General features: G+C 32.7%; 1 protein-coding gene across 12 annotated transcripts in view; it reads left to right on the top strand.

Annotated features, from left to right (window-relative positions):
* Positions 1–24054, top strand: part of LOC126780316 (coiled-coil domain-containing protein AGAP005037) — a 209533-nt gene that overhangs the window by 125713 nt on the left and 59766 nt on the right. For 11 of the 12 annotated variants that reach the window (XR_007670476.1, XM_050504687.1, XM_050504682.1 and 8 more), the window contains 6 exons: positions 13300–13448; positions 13596–13700; positions 14349–14517; positions 14639–14837; positions 18440–18590; positions 21236–21313. Coding sequence is in view for 11 of the 12 variants with exons in the window: in XM_050504687.1 (XP_050360644.1) it covers positions 13300–13448; positions 13596–13700; positions 14349–14517; positions 14639–14837; positions 18440–18590; positions 21236–21313 (851 nt within the window). In the remaining variant the exon portion in view is untranslated. The remainder of the gene's footprint in view (positions 1–13299; positions 13449–13595; positions 13701–14348; positions 14518–14638; positions 14838–18439; positions 18591–21235; positions 21314–24054) is intronic. The other variant, XM_050504686.1, reaches the window with a different exon arrangement.

Below are 24054 nucleotides of genomic sequence, written 5' to 3'. Positions count from 1 at the left end.
CCAAACGCTCTTAGACATTGGCATTGTAAGTAATGTCAACCATCGCTTATATAGCCAATGCGCCACCAACCTTGGGAACTAAGATTTTATGTCCCTTGTGCCTGTAATTACACTGGCTCACTCACCCTTCAAACCGGAACACAACAATAACAAGTACTGCTGTTTCGCGGTAGAATATCTGATGAGTGGGTGGTACCTACCCAGACGAGCTTGCACAAAGCTCTACCACCAGTATATTATAAAGGTTTGCTTAGTATTCTGTTATACATTATATACTCGTAAATGATTCGTTAAATCTTAATGATGTTATAAAGTGTTAAACACCTAAAAGTTTATAAACCGAATTCACATAAAAAAACATATTTATAATATTACATATTATTACGTATTTTAAAGCAAATATAAAAAAAACAGTGTAGTTTATAATAATCGTAAATTGATTCTGAAAATGTTTTCATTACAAGTTATATATGAGTAGAACGAAAGTCATAAAACATTGCTTTCATTGATGATGAATTTGATATTCAGAATTTCAGTATACACTGACAATAGTCTTGCATTGCGTTGCATAATAAAGCCTGTTATTAGAATAAAGTTGGATGTTGTACCATTTCTCTGACACAAGATAACAGTTAATTAAAAACTCTAGCTCACTCAATTGTCTTTCGCAGAAAATCTTTCTAAGTTACATCGCCTGGACTTAATAAAGCAAGGTATAAGGCGAATTCAAATTTCCTGAAAGAAAATTCCAAGGTATTCAATTTATAGTAATCCTGGAATATTCTTTTGTTCAGACGATAAACGTTTTTCCTGTAATGAAATACTAGAAATTTGTATTATTTATCATTTCTATACCTATCTTAAGCAGTTGAATATAAATATTAGCGTCATCTTTTTCTTTTATGAAGTATTTACAAATGTGGTAAGTGGAAAGTTTTTACTAATATACAAGCTTAAAAGTACTTCAACCCTCACGAGACCCGGCCTTACTAATATACCTTGTTAAGTGAGCGAATAGTTGCACTAGTTGTCTCTCTTTCTGTCATTAGTAATTTGACGTTCGAAAGGGGAATCCATAATGACCTATGCAATCTGTCGACAACATTTATTAGGAAGGGGTTATTTGGGTGTTTTATCACTGTATAAAGGAAACTGAGTTAAAGTTGTTTTTAATATATAATTTTACACACATTTAACAACTTCTTGTATGGCATAAACTAATTATAATATAAAAAAATTAATTCAGTATTAAACTATCTTTATGCACTGGTTTTAAAAACTTATCAATATTTTATATATAATTAAATTTTAATTTATTTATTATGTTTAATTCTACTAAATAAATAGTTTTTTTTCTGGTGATTGATTTACCTTAATAGTTGCTAATGTAAATATTATTATTACGAAAAATTTATAAATATATGTTTAATTATAGTAGGTATAAATTGTCTTACTTCCTTTACTACAAGCATCTTTCTAGCACGAGATGTATCTGAAATTATGTTATAACTACGCTGAAACGATACCTTAGAAAATGGCTGTTAATTAACTTTTAAAATTAGAAGCTTCACTTTCTCAGAAGACTAATTAACATAAAGTAACATTATAATTATGTAAGTGGCATTTGCTAAGAACGCCGTGGAGCTTACTTATCTGAATAAGTAAAAATGAATGTTTGTATGTTTGTCTTGTATACGTTCCTAATCCATTGGGCGAAGGTTCCTGGTCGAAAAACAACGAGAATTTTCTTTCTATGTTTGTTCTTTAATATAACGCTCTACGTAGACCCCTATTCTATCCGTGTGAAACCGGGTCAGTATAATATAAAAATGCATCTAAGTAGAATTACTGATTAAATAATTTAAATCACAAGTATTCAAAGTCTGTTAGTTTAACGTGTTCCGTATTCAACAGGAACTTTAATTATTTTGTTAAAATAGGTGGAAAACCGACGGCTGTTACACATTGACCGAACCGTCTGTGATCGAATCGATTAAATTGGTTGCGTTCCATTCGTTACAATAATATGTTGAGCAGCCGTTAACAAAATTAAAACATCGAAAAGGTCAAATTTTACATGAACTACTAGACATATATTATTTACTTTTATTGTAAGTTATAACTTTGTATCGATTATAATTTATAGAGCCGAAATAATCCATTGAATAGATAATAATCCATTGAAGAGAACAAGTCGATATTTATAAAAAATCGCGACCAGTTGTTATATCTACATAATCACTTAAGTAGGTAGGGCTGAGTGGAAGCTCGTCTGGGTACAAACCATTCATCAGATGTGCTACCGCGAAGCAATAATACATATTTAGTACTGTTGTACTCTGGTTTGGAGGCAGAGTGAGCCAGTGTAACTTGGGACATAACATCTTAGTTCCCAAGGTTGGTATCGGCGATATAAGGAATGTTTAAAATTTCTTACTTAATATTTCTTCTTCTTTTTTTCTTCAATATCTATCTAATTTACATGACTCGAGACGATTTATTTTTCACAAATAATATTTTAACATAATCTGTTTAAAGGTGGTGCTGCTAACAGAATACTAATGGAGTTTTTAGTTCCACTTACAGAATAAATATATTATTTCTAACGGATTTCATTTTGAATATTTCAAAGTAAATTAAATCCTTTAACAATAAATTGAATACCAAAAATATCTTCAAAAGTGTCAAACCATCAATACAGAGTTGCGTCTAAATTAAATATTAATAAATTGATTAATAATTGGTCAAATATTGTCATTGGATTATAAATTTCGTGTTTTAAATATTTATAAAATAAAATCATTTAAGCGATAATTTAAAACATAAAGATTAAAATTTGACAATTGCCACGAATTATATTGCCAATAGTTGGCGATCACACACACATACATCATACCTGGCATGATTTATTAAATGTTTCATTCTGCTATACTTTTTCTCTTAGATTCTGCAGGAATTGTCGTAGGCATTGAGGGTTTGCATTTTTGTTATTTTTGGTATTATATTCTGAAGTTGATTTTGGTTATTTTTTCTTTCGATAGTTCAAATGCTCAGCGTCACTTTTGACGCTGAGCATTTGAATATATGCTTTTATGATTTTTAACTAATTTCAATTTTGTTCACATTTCAACCGTATAAAATTAGAAAGAGACAGTAATAAAGAGAAAGAGAGGTCGCTAGACTAGGCATTTCGCTATTTTGTTATGCGACCGTTACTGCCATTTCACTCTTATGTAAGCCGCATAAAAGATCTTCGTTCAAAAAACTCGTCACATCGTTGCTCTTTGAAAAAGTATAGGAAAAGGATTTTCATTGTGTAAGTCCACTAGACTTGTTAATCACATGCATGTTTTACAAATGCTTACTTAACAACGGACGTATGGAATCCATGATACGAGGTAGTTAATATTTGTTTTACTTCGTGTTGCTTTTTGATACATACATTTATTGCATGATGGTTTTTGCACGAGTACGACGATGAACTTTATGAAGACTTCTTTTTTCAAATTAGAATTGTCCGTTTGCTGACACTTTTTGCGTCCTTGCCTTTTCGAGTTTCATTTGTGTATTGTTCGTTGTATATTTCTCTCCATATCCGTTGTATTCTAAAAACGTTATACATAAATAAATATGACGTCATAACAATGACTTATTTATAACGTCTAGTGTACTACTGTCCGTGAATCTGTTAATACATATATTTATATATTTACATGATTATTTTGTGCTTAATTACCTTAATTATGATTACTTGTTTTTGTGAAATAGCATGGATTCTACGTCGACGATAGTTACGATAAGGAAGATCTAAATTTAAATTTGCAACCCTTTATATTAGTGAGCTCGCAAGGATATATTACATTTTTTCTTTGTAGATATTTTTTTTGCTTCCTGCCAGAACGAATTACTTAATAAGTATTATAATTCCTGGTTAAGATTCCTATTATTGGAAAATTAATAATATAGGTAATAATAATAATAATATACTGAGACGTTATTCACACACGGCCATTTGATCCCAAACTAAACAGCTTGTACTATGGAAACCAGACAACTGATATACTACATATACTACTTTTCTTTTGTAAATAAATACTTATAAAAATAATTACACCCAGACTCAGGACAAACAAACATGTTCATGCACACTAATGTCTGTCCTGGGTGGGAATCGAACCCACAACCTTCGGCGTGAAAGGCAAGTATCTACCAACCACGCCAACCGGCCCGTCATAGGTATTAGACGTTTTATCAAAATTGATATATAATTTTCTCCAATCAATTAAATAATTACTATAATTTTAATTACAATGTCATTGTCATTTTTTTAAATACTCCGCCGTTGTTATGTGGAGATGTAAACCGCAACAGAGTATTATCGAGCATCGAGGATCTTGGCAATATTTCAAACCTAATAAATTTTCATGTTGTGTGTTCGTCGGGAAATTTCTAATTACTCATATGTAAGATTCCTTGCATCGCGTGGAGTAAACATACTTCATTTTCACTTAGTTAACTTATAATTTCCAGTATACAATGATTAGGTACATTGAAACTAATGGCGGTTGAAAATCCTTGTGAACTCAATATATAATTAACTGGCGGTAGGGCTTTGTACAAGCTCGTCTGGGTAGGTACCAATCACTCATCAGATATTCTACCGCAAAACAGTAGTACTTGATATTGTTGTGTTCCGTGTTGTAGGGTGAGTGAGCCAGTGTAATTACAGGCACAAGGGACTAGGGAGGGTTCCTAAAGTTGGTGGCGCATTGGCTATGTAAGCGATGGTTGACATTTACAATTACCTTGTCTTACAATGCCAATGTCTAAGGGCGTTGGTGACCACTTACAATCAGGTGGCCCATATGTTCGCCTTCCTATTCTATAAAAAAAATATATAGAGTGAAGAAATATTTTTATGGAATATTTTAGATAAAGGTATACAAAACATATTGCTTTGTTTTTAGTTTCGAGGTGGACATAAAGTATTTATTATTTAATTCGTCTGTCTGTCTGAACGCGATAAAGTCAAACAATACAGAACCGATTTTCATACAGTTTTCCCTAAAGGACGGAGTTATTTATGATAAAAGTTTTGGTGTATCTAATATTAAGCCGGTGCGTAAATTGGCTGAAATATAACGATGATTGTTGAAGATGTTGAAAATAAATTAAACCAGCTGGAAGCATTATTGGTATGCGCCGCATTGAATTCGAAGAATATTGCAATAAAAAAAAGTCAACCCGGGCTATTTTCAAAGGAAATCTAGCACAGACAGAAAAAATTTGCAGACATTAACGGCAAAAAAAAACGGCTTGCAAACACTTAAATGCTTGCGTAAAACGCAAAAAGAAAGAAGACGAAGTGTGTGTGAGGTGTATTAGGATTTAGTGCGGCTGAAAAGATAGCTTGGCGTAATACAGAATAAGGCTAACTTATACATCTTCATTTGACAACTTCCTTTTGTACCTTATACATATACGAGTATATATAAAATAGATGTTGTTATATATTGTTTTATGGAAACGTTTTTTATACTAGTCACATTATTGTGACTATCCGCTAGACGGCGCTGCAGCACATTCTCGATACATATGTACATTGAATAAACGGATCATTCAATTTAGAATAAAATATATTTTGGCTAGGTTAGATAAGTTTTTTTATAATTTAACCGAAATCGGTCCGTTATGTTATACTTGACTGCCTCGTTGGTGTAGTAGTTTGATGTAAGGGCGCAGACTTGGAGGTCCTGGGTTCAATTCCCAGGTCGAACTAATAAAAATTTATTGCGTTTTTCTGTCAGAAAATTCTCAGTTGTAGCCCGGAGTTTGGAAGTTGAAAGTGAATACACTTCCTTGCCTCGGAAAGCACGTAAAGCCGTTGGTCAAGCGCCTAAACTCTTTCCGGTCGTGTCAAATTGCCGTCCTATCGGATTATGACAGTTAGGGAATAAAGGGGGCACCTGTGTTTGCGCACACACTTGTGCACTATAATATCTCCTGCGTAGTTGGCTAATCTCTCTTGAGATTGGCCGCTGTGGCCGAAATCGGTCTGGACATGATATACACAATGTGTGTCGTTCTTAATTTTTGACATCTTATATCTGCTGTCATCATTATTATATACACATATATAATTACTGTATTGCCTTGGAAGCCTGGCCTAAAGAAATAATATTCACTCAAAGAAATAATACTCACGAACCTAAATAGAAATCTTTTTAAGTATGTTAATAAAATTTTAGTCGAGTCTTTTGTTAACACGGAATGCAAAGTTTCAGATGGAACATCTTTCTGCTCGAGACTGAGTGACTAACAATGTGAGAATGTTCAAGTTATTAGAATTAAAAGAAAGCAATTAAATAAGAGCAAACACACGTGCGTTATCTTAAAAAGCAGGGATTGTATTCGGAAATTAAAAAAAACAAATCCTAAGTAGGACCGGAATCGGGTTGTATGTTACAAATAGAAACAGTACTACTCAATATTTTAAATACCTTTTTTGTATTGAAATTAGGTAGGCGCGCTCGCAAATGGACCACTGATGGTGAATGGTCACCAACGTACATAAAAAAAATATTAAAAATGTCACCCTGTCACCAATCCGCCACTAACCTTAGAAACTAAGATGTTGTGTCCTTTGTAAACACAAAGGGCTCACTCACATCCCGAATCACAACGATTGCGGTTTGGCAGTACAATATATTATGATAAGTGGATGGTACCTACCTAGACGAGCTTGCACAAAGCACTACCACCAAGTGAAACCTCATTAAAATCTTTTCAAACGTATAAAAATAACGTAGTCTTAGAAATCGCTGACTTTTAATCTGAGAAAAAAACTTTACTTTCATGAAGCCGGTGAAAATCTCAATTCAATCCACATTCTTTCCAAGAGTACTAGTGTTATCAGAAGTCTTAGAAGGCTTCATTCATAAACGTTTTAAAAAAATTAAATTAAACCTACGTTTATTTTCATAAAACTTTATTCAAGTACATGATACGCGAACTATGAGAAGAATGATAAAGTATAAAGTTACCTTTAAAAACACCGCACTGAGTAACAAAAGCAATAATCCATTATCCATTATTGCGCTTTAATCAATATCAGATTTAACCGATCTTGACGTGATCTACCGCTATCTCTCAATTTATACAAACGAATAATCTCAACTTTGCACGGATTCAATAAAGTATTTTATAAATTCATTTTTTTTATAATTATGTTATCTTATTTCCATTCTTTTTAATAATAACAAATAAAACTAACAAACAAACAAACAGAGGAGGAAAGGGTTATGAACTGTTTTATCTCTGCCTATTTATATATATATAACGAGGTTGTATGTCGGCGGTCAGTGCTTCTCAACACTTCATCCATCGTAGATGAATGAAATAAAAATCCGTGTGCCACTGTAATATAGCTTTAATTACATGAATTAATAACAATTACTTAAAAATGCACAAGTGTACAGATTACTCTCCGGAACGCGGCGAAGTCAGAATGAGATTGGCTAAGCGTATATCCGCTCCACTCTGTCTCCGGGAAATAAACTAAACGGTAACTTCTCCACGTCCAATTTAAAATCTTGTCAGTGAGCTGTCAACCACGTTGATGTCAATCGGTTTAACAGAGTAAGCCCATATCAATTAGATTTGACGTTCCGATCGTCGTTCTCCGACATATATATACTTTAGTCTACTATGAGAATAAAATGATAATATTCAGTCCATTTTACATAATAACATCAAGCTATTAACATCATTATAAAGCAATATGATCGAGGCAAAAATAAAAATCCCGCTTTCTTTCGCTGGTTTCTCTCAGTTACGAGAAATTTATTTCTGAACCGGTTGAAGGTTTTTGACAATCAATAAGTAAGTGTAACGGTTCATTGAATAAAGATTTGGTCTTTGACATTATTATTAACCATTAAAACACTATCAGCCTTACTTATAAACGTTGCTGAGCGGCTGTTTAGTTAAACACTGATTTCCCTCTTTCTGACCTTATTGATTTGATATTCGAAAAGAGAAGACACAGCTTTTAATGAATTAAAAAAATGACCATCACGGGACGTTTGGCTAATATTAAACATCATATATCACTTATCTCGCTTATTATATATATATATATATATATATATATATATATATATATATAAGTAAAGTAACAGCCTGTGAATATCCCACTGCTGGGCTAAGACCTCCACACTTTTTTTTTGAGCAGAAGTTCTTCGCTTCCTTCACCGTCAAGCACGAGATGAATTATAGGCACCTATATATAGGGCACCTTGGCTTTTTTATTAATAATAATATAATAGTATAACTAACTTATCGAAGTATATAGTATACCTGTCGCACACACACAAGTCAGAGATCAGCGACGGAGAAGAGGAATGACGGCATACGGAAGCGTCATGCCGCTGGCCGTCACGACATACGAGTCCCTCTTATCTCACTGTACACAAACAGAATATAATCAAGACATACATACATACGTTAAAATTATGAACTTATACAATTTTAAGCAAGATTACATTTCTAATCATATGAATATGGCATGCAAATTAAAATTAAAGCAATTAAATTATCGAATTATTAAATTGATGTTTCACCTCAACAAATAAACAAACATAACATTACGTCAATGATATAATTATTATATTAGGTCCTTACATATTAAATTATCGTTTTGTTCGGGAGGAATATAGTCTTTTTTTTGCAAAATATATTTAATTAATCAAAGTATGCACCGTTGTTATCTATGCACTTTTGCCATCTCATAGGTAGTTCATTGATCCCTTTACTAAAAAAACCATGGGGGCGAGAATCAATAAACTCTTTGAAGGCGGTTTGGACTGCCGCATCGGAGTTGAATTTTATTTCCTTGTAAGAAGTTGTCCAAATTCCGGAAAAATCTGTTGGAGCAAGATCCGGGGAGTACGGTGGATGTCGCAGACATTCCAATTGTATCTCATCTTACTTAGTGGTTGTTTGTTGTGCAGTGTGAGGTCTTGCGTTGTTGTGAATTAGCAGTGGCCAAGAGCGATTTGACCAACTTCGGTTGTTTAGCTGCTAGTTCTTTCTTCATGGTTGGTGACAATAGATATCTGCCGTAATCGTTTGGCCAGGTTTTAGAAAGCTATATTGTACGACACCGGTGCTAGTCCACCGAACACTCACAAGTAACTTTTTCTGAGTCAATTTTCGTTTAGGGCAGGATTTTGCTGGGTCTACAGGGTTCAGCCATTGCGACGAGCGCTTCCGATTATCGTACAGTATCCACTTTTCATCACAAGTAATGATTCGATTTAAAATCCCTTCAATATTGTGTCGGTTGAGCAAAGAAACACAGCAGTCGACGCGTGTTTGCAAGTTCGATTGACTCAATTCATGAGGTTCACATGAGGATAGGTACCCATCGTTCAAGTTTTTTTACTTTCCCGATTTGCTTCAAGTGGATTAGTACAGTTTTATTACTTACCCCGATGCCTGCAGCTATCTCTAAAGTGCTTTGTGATGGATCCGCTTCCACAATACCTTTAATTCTTCAATTTCCACTTTGGACTCCGGCCGTCTACGGGGTTGGTTCTGAAGGTCGAAATTTCCAGAACGATAACGTTAAAACCAAAAAAGTACCGTGCTTTCTTTTGCGACACCAACGCCGTACACATCATTAATCCTTCGAGCTGTTTCTGCAGCTCTGGTGCCACGGAAGAACTCGTACTCTATGTACCGATATTTCATGTTTTCCATTGTGCGGTAGTAAGCTACGCCAAAGAAAAAATTAATGAGGAAAAAACCAATGAATGACTGTTTTCAAAACTTAAATGTACCAGCTAAATGAATTTATAAATTTGAATTTGGAATTCTTAACCAAAGAGGAGATATTTCAGATCAAAGTGGTCAGTACGACAAAACGCTAATTTCATATGTAAGGACCTAATAAATATATATTGGTCATTAATATCCTTTTTTTAAATGAAAACATGAAATAAATACGCAAAGCAAAAGTAATTACATGTACTGGTAGGCGAAATTTCATTAAAATATCATATCACAGTATGCTGCCTCACTACTTATTTAAATTATACGTTTCACAAGAAAGTTACTTGTAATATTAGTTGTACTACTGGATTTAATGTTGCTTCTAGTTGGATTGCTAACAGACGTGATTGCGTCAGTCATGGTATCACGATAAATGTAATATAGGGGGATAGGGTGCAAACCTAATTATGAATCTGGTCGGGGTTCTGCCCACTGACATTTAGATGTACCGATTCAACGTTTGACATGAAAGCGCGTTAAATCGCGCTAAACATTAGATTGTAGGTATATGTTTAACGGCGGCTATTGTTTTTAATATAATGGGTTAATTTGAGTTTAATTATGAACACCCAAAAAACATACTAAACAGTAATTTTCAAAACCTTCTTATAAGATACTACTTTTTTCCTCATTGAATGTTTTTTTTTTTTAAATTAATGATGCTGAGAATCAAATGAGCCTTGAGACCTACCTCGTAAATATGAAAACATACGGTCGCCTGTATTCATTCTATATTCTGTAATGAAAATCGATTTATTGATCTCAGTTGTCTGTACTGACAATGACCTTGAAATGCACTTTTGGGTGGTAACGTACAGCTGGGGGGAAAAGAGGCGTTTCTATGATTAATTCGAACTGCGGCTACGCCTCCTTTTACAAAGTACAGTCGCGCAACTTGGTTTACTCGTGAATTAATTTACTTAGATATATTTTTCAATGTACCTACTTACACGAATGTATTTATTTTTAAATCATACCTTTTTTAATTGATATAGACCAATGAAAATCTAAACTAAGACTTGAAGTCTTAATACTTATTGATAACTTGATAGTATTTTGTTACAAAAATTAGAAATAAAGGGAAATATTTAAACATTTGGAATATACAATAAGTTCATAATACCAATGTTATCCACATTTATAACAAACACATCGCAACAAGTTTTGTATATGCAAACAGTATTGCATGTTTACCTGTTGAACGCCGACCATATTTGCAAGTGGATGTTTCCATGGAAACGAGAGAGAAACCAAACATTGATCCGCAAAACTGCAAGAAATAAACCGTCTCAGAGCTCTTTGTAACTGGTCGCCTGTGCGCATGCTCACGGGAGTTTAAGGCAAATGACGAATCACAGAATTTCTCGACTGTGTTTTATAAGTAAGTTTTTCTACATCTATTAATGCCTGAAACCAAAGCCCAATGAGCATATATAAAATGCGTACTTATACGCATTCGAAAACTTTAATTAATAATTGTATTACAAACAAATTGAATTTCATTTATATAAAATTATTACGTTTTTCGAGTAAAATACATACGTGACTTAGGTTGCTGGATAAATTGACCACTAGTGAGCTAAGGCCTCAGACCCTTAAGAGGTAAAGATAATACTAATACTGAGTAGCTCACAATGAAATCAGGATTGTAATAGCTTACAGCATTTATGGTACCATGCACATACATACAGCTTTGTAAAGTTGTGTTCGGTTTAAAATTGCGTAGACCAGTCCATTACAGAAATCGCATCAGATTGATATATATGATATAGTAAAATGTATATGATATCCTGATGTCGAGATGGCCCAGTGGTAAGAACGCGTGAATCCTTACCGATGATCGTGGGTTCAAACCCGGGCAAGCTCCACTGAATTTTCATGTGCTTAATTTGTAATTATAATTCATCTCGTGCTGGACGGTGAAGGAAAACATCGTGAGGAAACCTGTATGTGTCTAATTTCACTGAAATTCTGCCACATGTGTATTCCACCAACCCGCATTGGAGCAGCGTGGTGGAATAAGCTACAAAAAATTCTCCTGAAAAAGGGAGAGGAGGCCTTAGCCCAGCAGTGGGGCATTCCAGCTGCTGACGACAATTATCATTCAACATAATTCATGTCAATTACAATGATTGATAGTTGTAGTAATAAATAATAAACTAGTTAGTCATGTCGAAATAACTTCAGAACTGGAGAAACTAAACTGTTTGTTTCCCTGTGGCTTTAATTACGCCTACTCCCCCTACTTTTACACAATACAATAATTCGAAGTATCGTTGTTTGATGGGTAATGTATACATATGTGTCGATATATATACGTATGTATATGACGAACGATAAGCTATCCATGTTACTTAAACCAATATTTCATAAATAACTCAATAAAATATTGTTTTTTTTTTACGTAATAATTAAAATACCTTTATAAGCCTTTGTAGGCGTTTTTTTTAAATAGAAGCATAATTGTCATTTTAAGAAATAAAGCCAAATTGTTAATCTTTTACTTGGTTTAGAATTGCTTAATCCATTTCAAAGTTAAACACAACATATTGCATGTAAACTATATTATGTTTTCAATGGTTGTGTCTGGCAAAAAAATAAAGGCACAAAAAATCCTCGATAGAAAAAAAAAACACGAAATGTCCTCTTATCTTAATATTTTTATAATTTCTTTTATAGGTTATATATTGTTATTGGTTATTGAGACCCAAAATTAAATAATTAATTATATTTACAAATAATCTAGGGTTGTCACCAGATATTTTATGTAAAACCCTTTCGTTTTATTTTAATAACGATAAAATACTTTTGGCGCTTACTACTTTTTTTTTCCGCAAAAAATACATCTATCGCATGTTAATCATACTTCAAACATCAGTTTCTGCGACGTCACGGGACGGGAGGACTACGGAAAAACCATGGGCAGTGCTTTGTATTAATTACCATATTATATTTAAAAGAACTACAGCATATTCTTCACAATAATTTGTAAAAAAAATAGCGAGAGGTTAGGTAAGGGGCGTGCGGATGAAATATCAAATATCGGTGACTGTTAAGCGCACCTAAGCGCTTTTCGAAGATTTGTTAGTTATGCTGTATCATATGTGCACTAGTAACAGTTCTTGATTAATAATTATTATAATACAACACAAACTAATAACCTCAGAATACAACAAATCTTATTTTCAAAGTTCCGATACCGTGATACGGTATCCCGGTACTGACATTTAAAAGGTAACTTTTTCGCGAAACTATAATTAATACCATAGATTATTTAAAAAAATAATTACTTAATGTTAAATAATGATGTTTCTATAACTAAACGCATTTATAAGAAAATCCATCAAAATTTTTATTTCGTGTTTGCCGTTTATTTTGTACAAGACATTAAAACACTGTCGCCGTCAAAAGTTATAACACATATTAATATTTCAATATATTTAATATTTCAATAACATCCAACAGGTGGACTGTCAGACGGGGAAGGCAGCCGCGGGCTTACTCGTGGAAGACCCTCGCGCCGAGACGATCCGAGACGACACACTCTTGCGGGCAATCATAATATTTACATGCACCAACATCATCCAGGGCACATCAGTACGATTGAAATTGAGGTAAGTCTTCATTTAAAGTTATGTTCTAATCTTAAAGTATCAATTATTTTTATTTCTCTTAAATTGTAGTACAAAGTTTTTTTTTTTTAATTTAATTAATATAATATTTATTTCATATTCTTATTATTTTTTATAAAAATAATTCAGGCACAAAGTGCTGCGAAGATGTCGAAGACAATCAACCCAGAGTATTCAACTGTCACGAAATATTGCGATATGAGACAGAAATATTTAGATCCTCGATTAAGAAAGGTACAAACTTGTCCTTTCAACGCTAAATAACTAATAAAACTAACATAAAATTGTAAGTTATTATTTATAACAACTAACATATACAACTACCAACGCTATCATTAGAACCAAATTATTATTAGTCATATTTTTTCACAAAAGAAAAACAATATAATTGTACCTCTTACTTAATAAGTCACTAAGCTACGATACCGGTATTATTATTAACCTGATGTATTTTTCAATACAAATATAATTCAACATTTCCCATAGTTTCATCATCGCTATAAATCAATTGTTGAAATCGTACGTGGCAATGTTAAATATGCGACGCACAAAATATGTGCAGCTAGCGCGAATGTGTCGCTGATGATATAATAAAACCTATAGTTCATTTGCATTTAGATTTATAATGCTTGGTTTTTTATATTGGTTATTACGGATAATTGTCACAATTGTCTTATTGGCTTTTCCATTTTTGTAAACACAAAATGTCATATACATTTATCATGCTATCCGTTATAACCTGTATGTTGTGAATTACGCCTCGTTTAAAATTCTGCTATCCTTTACCAAAACGAAACGTTTCAGTGACTGGGCATTTATCAAATTATTTTTTAATTAAATAGCATGAAAGCATGCATATGTATAAATTTGGTTTGGTTTCAGCCACCTCTACCGCGTTATCCTCCACCGAACAATGCCTTGCTCTTTGATGACGACCCAGGAGTCATGTCGGAAGTCGAAACTTCATCTACAGGGTTTCGACGTGGCGGCAAGCAACGTTCTTCTCTCCCTGTCGTCCGAACTCCTTCAAAAACTCTCGAGAGGCCTCTCGGTATGTGCACTAAAGTTTATTTTTTTTACAAATATTGCAACACCTGTGTCGTATTAAAAAAAACTGTCTTATACCACTAGTTAGAAAATAAATACTATGAACGTGTCACAATTTTGTCCAGGTCTTGTGTTCCTTCAGTACAGAAATGAGACAAAGCGAGCTCTACTGCCGAATGAAATAACTTCTATAGACACTGTGAAGGCACTCTTTGTCCGAAGTTTTCCAAAACAGCTCACGATGCAATACATGGACAGTGAAAACGTCAAAATTTATATACATGAAAATACGAAAGATATGTTTTATGAACTGGAGGATGTAAGGTAAATATTTATTAATTATCTATTTTATATGGTTATTTTATGTATAATAAAAACACGATTCTTTGAAACGAGTGACAAGAAAATAATTTTAAATTTTGATATTGTTTCGAAATTTACTTACGGCGTGGTGTTACTTATAAACTTGTTCCGTGGGGTTAGTTAAATAATGACGTGTGTTCTTCTTTATCTGCAATTACTATTTAGTCTAGTAGGTTACTTTTAAAATATATTCCCTTGTTAATCAATACATAGTGGATTCCTCAAAAAAAACCACCCTTCTATTTACACAAACTATTGTGATACAGCTTTTTTTTTCTTTTTTTTAACGGGTTTTTTACTTTTTGATACAGCTTAAGTCACAAAGACTTTTTTAATAAACTTATCTGAGCGATGAAACAATAAAATACCTGAACGCTTGTTTTTTACAAATGCCCAAAAGCGGTTAATGGTATGAAAGGCAACGTCTGCTTAATTGAAATATCCCGCCAATATTAAACAAAAAAACTCTGTTACTTTCATTCTGCAATAAAGCAACTGAGTCAATTATAAATATTTTTTGGTTATCACGGCTCAATCGAGTTTGAAATTTGCGTTAAGATGTAAAATTAATTACTATACTTGTCGAAATAATTGTACAATTTACATACAACAGAGAAAAATAAAAAAAATATCGTATAAAAACTGTTTATTATAGTATAGACCCGCTGTGTTAACCTCAGTAGACTTTAGTTCCTCGTCAAAGCCATGTAAAATGGTTTACCAGAATACTAATTGCGACTCGTATGAAAAAGAGCTACGGCGGAGCTACGGCGGAGTTACGAGGTAAAATCATCATTATAATTTCATAATATATTTTTTTTACTTCACGATAGTTTATAACAATACGTTTTTTTAAGTAAACAATTAATTAGGTTTTTCTTAATTTTAATAACAATAAGAAGCGATTATAAATACACTAGCGACTATAGGAATAAATAATGAATTCAACAAGAAATACTTGTCTAAAAAATGTCTGACGGCTGGGAAAGATCAATCCATTAATAGTAAATTCAAGTAAAGCAAGCCGTAATTAAAATAAATAAAATTAAAAGCACAACCAGTATATAATGCAATGAATTGTTATTATTTTATTAAATAAATATAGAGAAATAAAAGATTACTCCCAATTCATCAATTCATCAATGCTCCTACATTGCAATATAGCATCAGCATTTAGTGTATTACAATTAATTGAATTTCGTCCGATAGATGTAATCGTGTCCGGTGTAAAATCACATTAAGCACCTGAAAACTCCGTAGAGTCTTGATGAAGCCGTGTAATTTTCTATAAAATGAATTAATGAAGTATATATCACATAAACCAAAAAATATGTTTATAGTGTAATTTAATATATATATATACGTATTTAAATTCAAATTACATTTTAATTAATAATACGTTAATAATTATCAAAAATTAATAAATGATAATAAATATTAATTTCTGATTTAATGACATCTCAGAACAATTTCAGACAATGTTACAGGAATCAAGTCAGTTTTACAAACGTACGTTTTAAATAAATTACAAATAACCTTTAAAATCTATATTTAAATATAAAATATCTAATTTTCTCTTAACATGGGAAAATATGTGATTTTATTATGACAAGGTAAAATGAAGTGGGAGGTCCCGCCCTTGCGCTGTAGTCGAAAGGCCCACACGGAACAGTATAACTTTAGATTTCCGTGGCGCTACAACTCTATCAAACTGGATTCGCGAGGGAAAAGTTTTTGGCTTTGTGTGAGTTGTTTTAACTTGCCGGCCAAGATGAGGCGTAAAGAGGGTATCATCCACATTCATGACGACCGATGCCCGTAAGTTTTAAATTAATTGGATATTATTATTATTATAATTTTATTACTTTTTATTTTTTTATAAAACATAAAATTAATGATGAAAAATTGTGCCGCTATCGACAGTCCTAAAAATGGTGGGATATAATAAATACTAAATTGATTAGAGTACTTTACCGTAAACATTTGTTTTGTTTTTTTTAACTGTTACAAGTTATAAACGTAATTTATAAAATTTAAAAAAGTTAACTTATAATTTAAACTAAAAAGTGTACAGTGATTAAAAAGTGTTAAATAATTTTATTTTTTAACGCCGTGTCAGTTTAAAATATTTTTACCATAAAACTAATAAGGTGCTACTTAATTTTGATTGTGATCTTTTATAATTTTTTCTTTATATCTACAACGCGCAGTACAATTTCCTAAGCGATATTTTTTTTTGTTTTGTTACAGAAATATTTTTTTTTAAGTTGAATTTCAGTTAAGCTACACTTAAAGGTGAAACATCGGTGTAATAAATTATTGCGGTCTGCTACTTAAGTTGTGAATAACAAAATATTGAAACATCAAGCCTTTTTTATTTATTAATATTGAATTTTCTACTTAGTAAATATGCAGGAATTACGTTTTAAATCTTATAATTGCTAGGGAAAAAGTTTTAAATCCAGCCCGAACTCCTGGTGCCAACTTGGCAAGGGTAAAACTATTACCATATAATGTTTTAAAGATACGCAACACATAAAAACTTATAGTAATATGAGTAGCATTTTGCGTTTATCTATAAAAAACGAACAAACATTGGTTACCTATTAATATAATATATTAAATTGTTCTGTTGTGACTGCTTAAAAAGTGCTCTAGAAGTTTTGCGTTGTTATAAAAAAAATATTTGCCTACACTGTCGTCCATTAGCCATGTGAAGATAGTGAATAAACGAATAGCAACGGTAGTTAATGCGAAATAACCGCGACTGATTATTTTTATTGAAAGTTAGAAGATGCAATCTCAGTGAAAATTGTTTGAGTGACGTTAATTAAATACGCAATTCTATCGAATGCATACTTCCATACCATCACTTCAGCGTGGCCACTTGTGTCCCCTCTGCTCTCGTGTATACTCAACAACCCACGCTCCATATCCTTAAAAACGCTAGAATACAGATATCGTCTACCTGTTCAAACATGCGGTCCAGTATTCAAAAAAATTTAAACCACGACTCAAAAAACATGTGTATCATTATTGAATTCTATGATACATCTTGTTTAAGGTTAAGGAATTCATACTTTTCGTATTTAAAGAGTTCTTTTTATAACATTTTTTCGCTGTTCTTTTATATGCTGCTAATTTTGTCAATGTCGTTTAATTGACTTAAAATGGCACTAAAACCTCTTTGTTCATCTTAATATAATTTATATAGTAACAAAATAAGCTCGAAGTTTAAATTTAAAATAAAACGTTTTTACCTAATGGATATGAACAGAAAACTTTACAAGTGGACTAGTTTACTTTAAAATGAGTCTGATTACTTTAAAATGAGTATAATTTGAAAATCGTACCGAGCTAATCATTTGTCATAATAATCTGATACATAATTATGTCATAACGTTATACGTAAAGTTAGGATAAAGGAAACTAAAAACTAGGTCGAGAATTACCTTGCATTCGTGTTTTCTTGTCACGCGTATTAAGTAAAAGAAATTATTACTTTTCATTCTTAAAATTAAAAATATACATTGACAGTTGTGATAATAAAATCCATTTTGCAGGGCTCATCTAAGGGACATCCGTGACCATTCTGTTTTGCGGCTTTTCGAAGCGACAGACATCGGTGGTGGCACGTTCCCGGGGGCGATGGGCGTCGGTTCGGTTCCAATGCCGACGGGAAGTTTGAGCTGCTTTGCTTCTATGTGGGAGTCTGTAAGTATTCATCAATCATTATCATGATATCATATCATTGTTTTAACGCTTTTTTACGAATTCGGGTGACCTTCAACCAAGAAATGTGCGCCTACATATGATGTCTTGGCTGACGCCGGCCACTGTCTACCTTCGTGTTCATCGTCTGCATGACTCGCCGTTCGTACCGTTCGAAGTTATGTGGTGCAAAATCGTCTTTACGTTATTTTGGTTACAAGAGAAGAACGGGTGACGTGTAGACTTACTTGTAATATAATTATTTTAGTTTATGACATCAATTTTTACGATATATTGTGAATAGCAATTAACGGATACGAGAAAGGTAGTTCAAAGAAGTTTCCTTATTGTTTTAAACAGAGGCTTAAAAATAACATTGTCTCATTATTACTCCTATTGAAGCCATAAACTGATTTATAGTTTTCTAAAGTATCTACGTGTTAATCAACAACCTTTTATTATAAAAACTTAAAATTTACTTTCTTATTGACTATATAAAAATAGAAAAAAATATTTTCTATTAAAATATTTTCTTATCAGGTACATTTAATTTGAACGTCGTTTGTTAGGGCTTTATTCCATCTTCCGAAATTATATTTAGTGTTCATTTATTAATTTGATCAAGGTTATGATAGTTATGGTGGCGATGTTTATTTAAGCGGTTTCTGCACCGACTATTAATCTTCGCTATTAGCCTACTGTGAGCGAAATCCAATGTTTGCTCTAATGTGCGCAAATCCAGGTATAGTCTGTATTTCCTCGCTCTCATAGACCGATGGGACAATCTGACTTAAGGCAGATCAGCCGCAGGAACAACGGTTTTAGGTTTTGCGCTTTCCAAAATTGTATTGGATGAAACTACTGCCAGCTTCCTTACTTCGGTTACTGAAAATTGCATCTTAGATAACCCAAAAACTTTTGTTTTTCTTCAGAACTCGTTCGTAGAAGTCGGACTCCAGGATTTGATCCCTATACCCGACTATATATAATTTGCAGTTGTTCGCTAGTAATTGCACGAACGAGATATGTTGTAATTATGACGAGCTAATTAATAGTCATTGCATACCTGAATAACAAATTTATCTAAACATAAGCAGTAACTAAATATTTTACAAACGAGTAACATGAATTACAGGTAGGTGTGTCGCTCAGTATTCTAAATGCGAATATAAAATAAACAGTTTTCGGTTTAAATATCTGATTTTATTATATTGTAAATAATGATAATTAACATGTAAATATTATTTAAATAATTTGGATGTATTGTAATTATTACGAGTAATTACAATTAATACGTCAATATTGTAATTAAAAAGAGCACTACTAAGAACAGTTTTCCAAAGTTTTATTTTTGAATATCATGTGATACTGAATAAAATCAAGGTGGGCCTGATGGGCGTAGGTTGAAACCCAGGCAAACCTATCAATGGCTAATTGCATTTATGATTCATCCGGTGTTTGACGACAAAATAAGACATGATGCGGAAGCTTTTACATATTACAATCAAAAGCGCTCTGTGAACTTCATTCTCCTTCCTTTATATCAGAAGATCGTTTTTCCTCTTTGCTATAGTAGAAATCCAATTTCCTGCAAAGGCAATCATGTTTGTCTTTAGTATATAAAATATTTAGCAGTTTTTATTTTAGTGATATAGCACTAGATCGCTATTGTAAACTATGCTATCGGAAACTTGATTGAAAGGAATTAATAAAGAGCACCAAGTTGCAAACGATTCGGTTTTAAGTTTAATAAAGTTCTTTGTATTTTTTCACAAAAGTTTTTTATTGTCTATTGAAAAATATTTTTTTACGACCATTTCTAAAATTCTCCACGGTCTGTGATTGCTAGCATCACAGTAATGTAATAATGTGTAGACTATTCTGGTATTTTTTAGTGTTTATTTAATATTGGAAAAAAAACGATATTGGGACTTCAATTATAACAGCATTTCTTATCTTCATGAACGTTTATTTAACAAATGCGTCGCTATACTTGGAGAATCTTACGCTTCAATTAAAATAGTAAAACAAATCAAGAAAAAGAAAAAAATAAGGAAAGGCATTTGTCAATTATTTCTGTCTCATTTGATTGGCGCATTAAGAACTATTGGACTACACATATAATATAGAAACTATTACTACTGCATTGTTGGTCTCGCAGATAATATGAAAGGCTTGAGATATAGAAGTCTCGGATTCAAATCATCGGTCGAAAAAAGTTAAAGTTTTATAATAATAGTTATCGGGTTTTCCTTCAATAAGTGCACTGTTCTCAGAGTTTGAAAATTGGTATTGCACTCTCTCATGTGCTTCGGAAAGCACAAAAAATTGATCATTACGACATGAACTCTTTGCGGTTGTTGCGGATTTGCTATCGTGTCGGTTTAGAAGAATGAGGGAATAGAAATATTGGCACTTGTGTTTGCGAACACACTTTTGTCCTGTATCTTTTGCGCAGCTCACTATATTCTGTTGACAATAGCCTGCGAAGTATTTTTCAAAAGGTCATCATATTATGCTTTAATTACAATTAACAAATCTTATGTTAAAACAAATCACAAATCTCAAATAAAATCAATACTTATACTCGTAATTCTCAATTCAAAATACATGTTACTCATATTATATGTATCGTTTTTCTTTCATAGGAACAGAACTACTTCAGCGAGCCTGAAATTGATTCCGACTATCACTCACGGTCACAGCACGTGCACAACAAAAATAAGGTAAGTTAATTAAATCAAATATTTGACGTTTTTTATTTATAACAGGCCAGCGGAGGAACAAATGTAGTCACTGTTAGAAACATTGATACTTACAAAGTTGATGCGTCGCCAAGCATGAAAATGTTATGGCCCTAATACATTTTGTCACTAGCGCACTATTTATTATTAGCGCAATTCAACTCTTTGAATAGAAATTTAACTTACTACTTACTTAACTTACTTAGAATTTACAAGACAATATTTAGTTTAGTGGTAGAATAACTGATGAATGAGTGGTACGAGCTTACGTATAGCTATTACTATTTCATTCTTATTCAATTAATTATATTATAGCCGAGATGGCCCAGTGGTAAGAAATCGTGAATATTAACCGATGATCGTGGGTTCAAACTTGTCTTTTCCAATTTTTCGAGCATAACAATAGAATACGTTTCTTATGATCAAGTAATAGGTAATTTAAAAAAAAAACAATAAATTATTTTAACGAAAAATATAATTATATATCATTAATCACAAGTATTTGTCATTATTGTCGATGCACATAGAAACATATTGTCGATGCACATTTTATAGAAATAGTTGAGACGGGAAACGATGAACTCTTTAATGCGTTTTTTACTGCCTCATCGTATTAATTACGATTAAAATTTATCTCTCGTAAAAAGTTGGTATTAGAATGAGCTATGTCGTGAAGAAGAAATGGGCTTTAATAGCACTGACAAAGTCGGCCTTCAAAGTCGCGATGAGCATATAGTGCCATAATTAAAGTATTGTTACAGTTACTTTACTTTAATTCCGATTACCTTATAAATAATTATTATATCAATTTTTTAAATAACGATATCATTAAATCGTAATTAAAACGGATTTCCGTTACATGAGATTATAAATTATATCGATGTTCCTGGTTTTTACTCATAACAAAAAATAGCTTGTATCAGCAATGTAACAGCTTATAAAAACTAAAATTTTACTTAAAGGATTCCTCGACATAATGTATCAAATTTTTTCTAACATCTAATATATAATACTCAGAGGACGCTTTTAAAAGAATATTTTGCCCTGATGTTAGTGTAAATATGCTTGCTATGCTTGGAATTTCGAGCAAAGGATTTTAGAAGTACGCTTCTAGAATTATTAGAAAATTGCACGTGTGTAAATGTAAGGACAATTTTTATTCTCGCAGTAGATATCTAGATAGCAGCCTCCAACTCCGAAGTAAAAGCAACCAGCGATCACCATGCAGGTAAGTCTTTTTTCTTAGGACGGTACATCATGCTAGGTATATATGTACGTAATACTATTACGTATAGCTATTATCCGGTATTACTTGCGATAAATATTCTCCGTGCTTCGGTACAACGAACGGTATAAAAGTTTATGTGACGCAGTGTCATCTTGTGGCGAATAACAACAAAGTGTATAGTATAAAATATCTCATGGTGGTTACTCACACAGTATCGAACTCTCAAAAATATCTACAAACAGATAAATCTGGAAAACAGTCAAAGTTGTAAGTAACTACTAACTAGTTGAAGCTTTCTCTCTCGAGCGTAGTTAAAATTAGCATAAGTGAATTTCAACATTGTGTGGTCAAAGACATTTATTTCCAGTTATATAATCAATCAATTTGAAAAAAAAAATTGTAAACAAACAAAATATCTAGGACATTATAGCCTGCGTAACCTACGTTGATTTGAGTACGAACGGGCCAGATGAATGTCACTCGTTTACACTTTAGTACTTATAAGCAATACTATGTTTATTGTTTGTGTTTTATATCTATGCAACTCAGGGAATATTCAGGGAGTCTATGCCGCCTAGAAATTGCCTAGTACATCAAAGGGCTATCCTCATCCCCTTGACGATATCTGATGCTATAGCATCCCGCGCCCAATATTACTTTTTTTTGTTTATAGAATAGGAAGGCGGACGAGCATATGGGCCACCTGATGGTAAGTGGTCACAAACACCCATAGACAATGACATTGTAAGAAATGTTAACCATCGCTTACATCACCAATGCTCCACCAACCTAGGGAACTAAGATGTTATGTCCCTTGTGCCTGTAATTACATTGGCTCACTCATCCTTCAAACCGGAACACAACAATACCAAGTACTGCTGTTTTGCGGTAGAATATCTGATGAGTGGGTGGTACCTACCCAGACGAGCTTGCACAAATCTCTACCACCAGTAGAAAAGAAAAACCAGTAAAAAGAGCTTGAATTACTTAAGTAATACAGTCTACGATCAATTAACCAAAGATGTACATTTGACTTGCAATTTAGTTTAAACATTAAGACATAATGTAAGATTTAATCAGATGTTTTCTCAAAACAGTCTGTAAAAAAATACCGAATTTTCACTTTCATTTTCAATGTTTTGTGAAACCACAGGACAATTAATTAGTTCTAGATAATTTGCGTAATTTGCTTTATACAATGTAAATTATGCTTTACCCCCATATTTTTTGTGTAAATTTCCTATCCTATTTAGTGTTAACTTATTGATTATCTCGTAAACGCATAACGTTGCTCGCATATTCTGAAAGGCGTTGCGTGAGCTAAGAATGTGAACGAAACGATCAGGTAGGATGTCTCACAAATCAATTACTTTTGTATTATGATCGCCCAAATAATTTAGGCTTAATAAGAAAAATGACTGAAAAGCTCCAAACCCTCTTCTCAAAAAAAGGGAAAGGAGGCCTTAGCCTAGCAGTAAGACATTCACAGGCTGTT

This window comes from Nymphalis io, chromosome Z (genome assembly GCF_905147045.1).
Source record: "Nymphalis io chromosome Z, ilAglIoxx1.1, whole genome shotgun sequence".
Lineage (NCBI taxonomy): Eukaryota > Metazoa > Arthropoda > Insecta > Lepidoptera > Nymphalidae > Nymphalis > Nymphalis io.
Note: the sequence above shows the minus strand (reverse complement) of the source record. Positions and strands in the feature narration are given on the sequence as shown.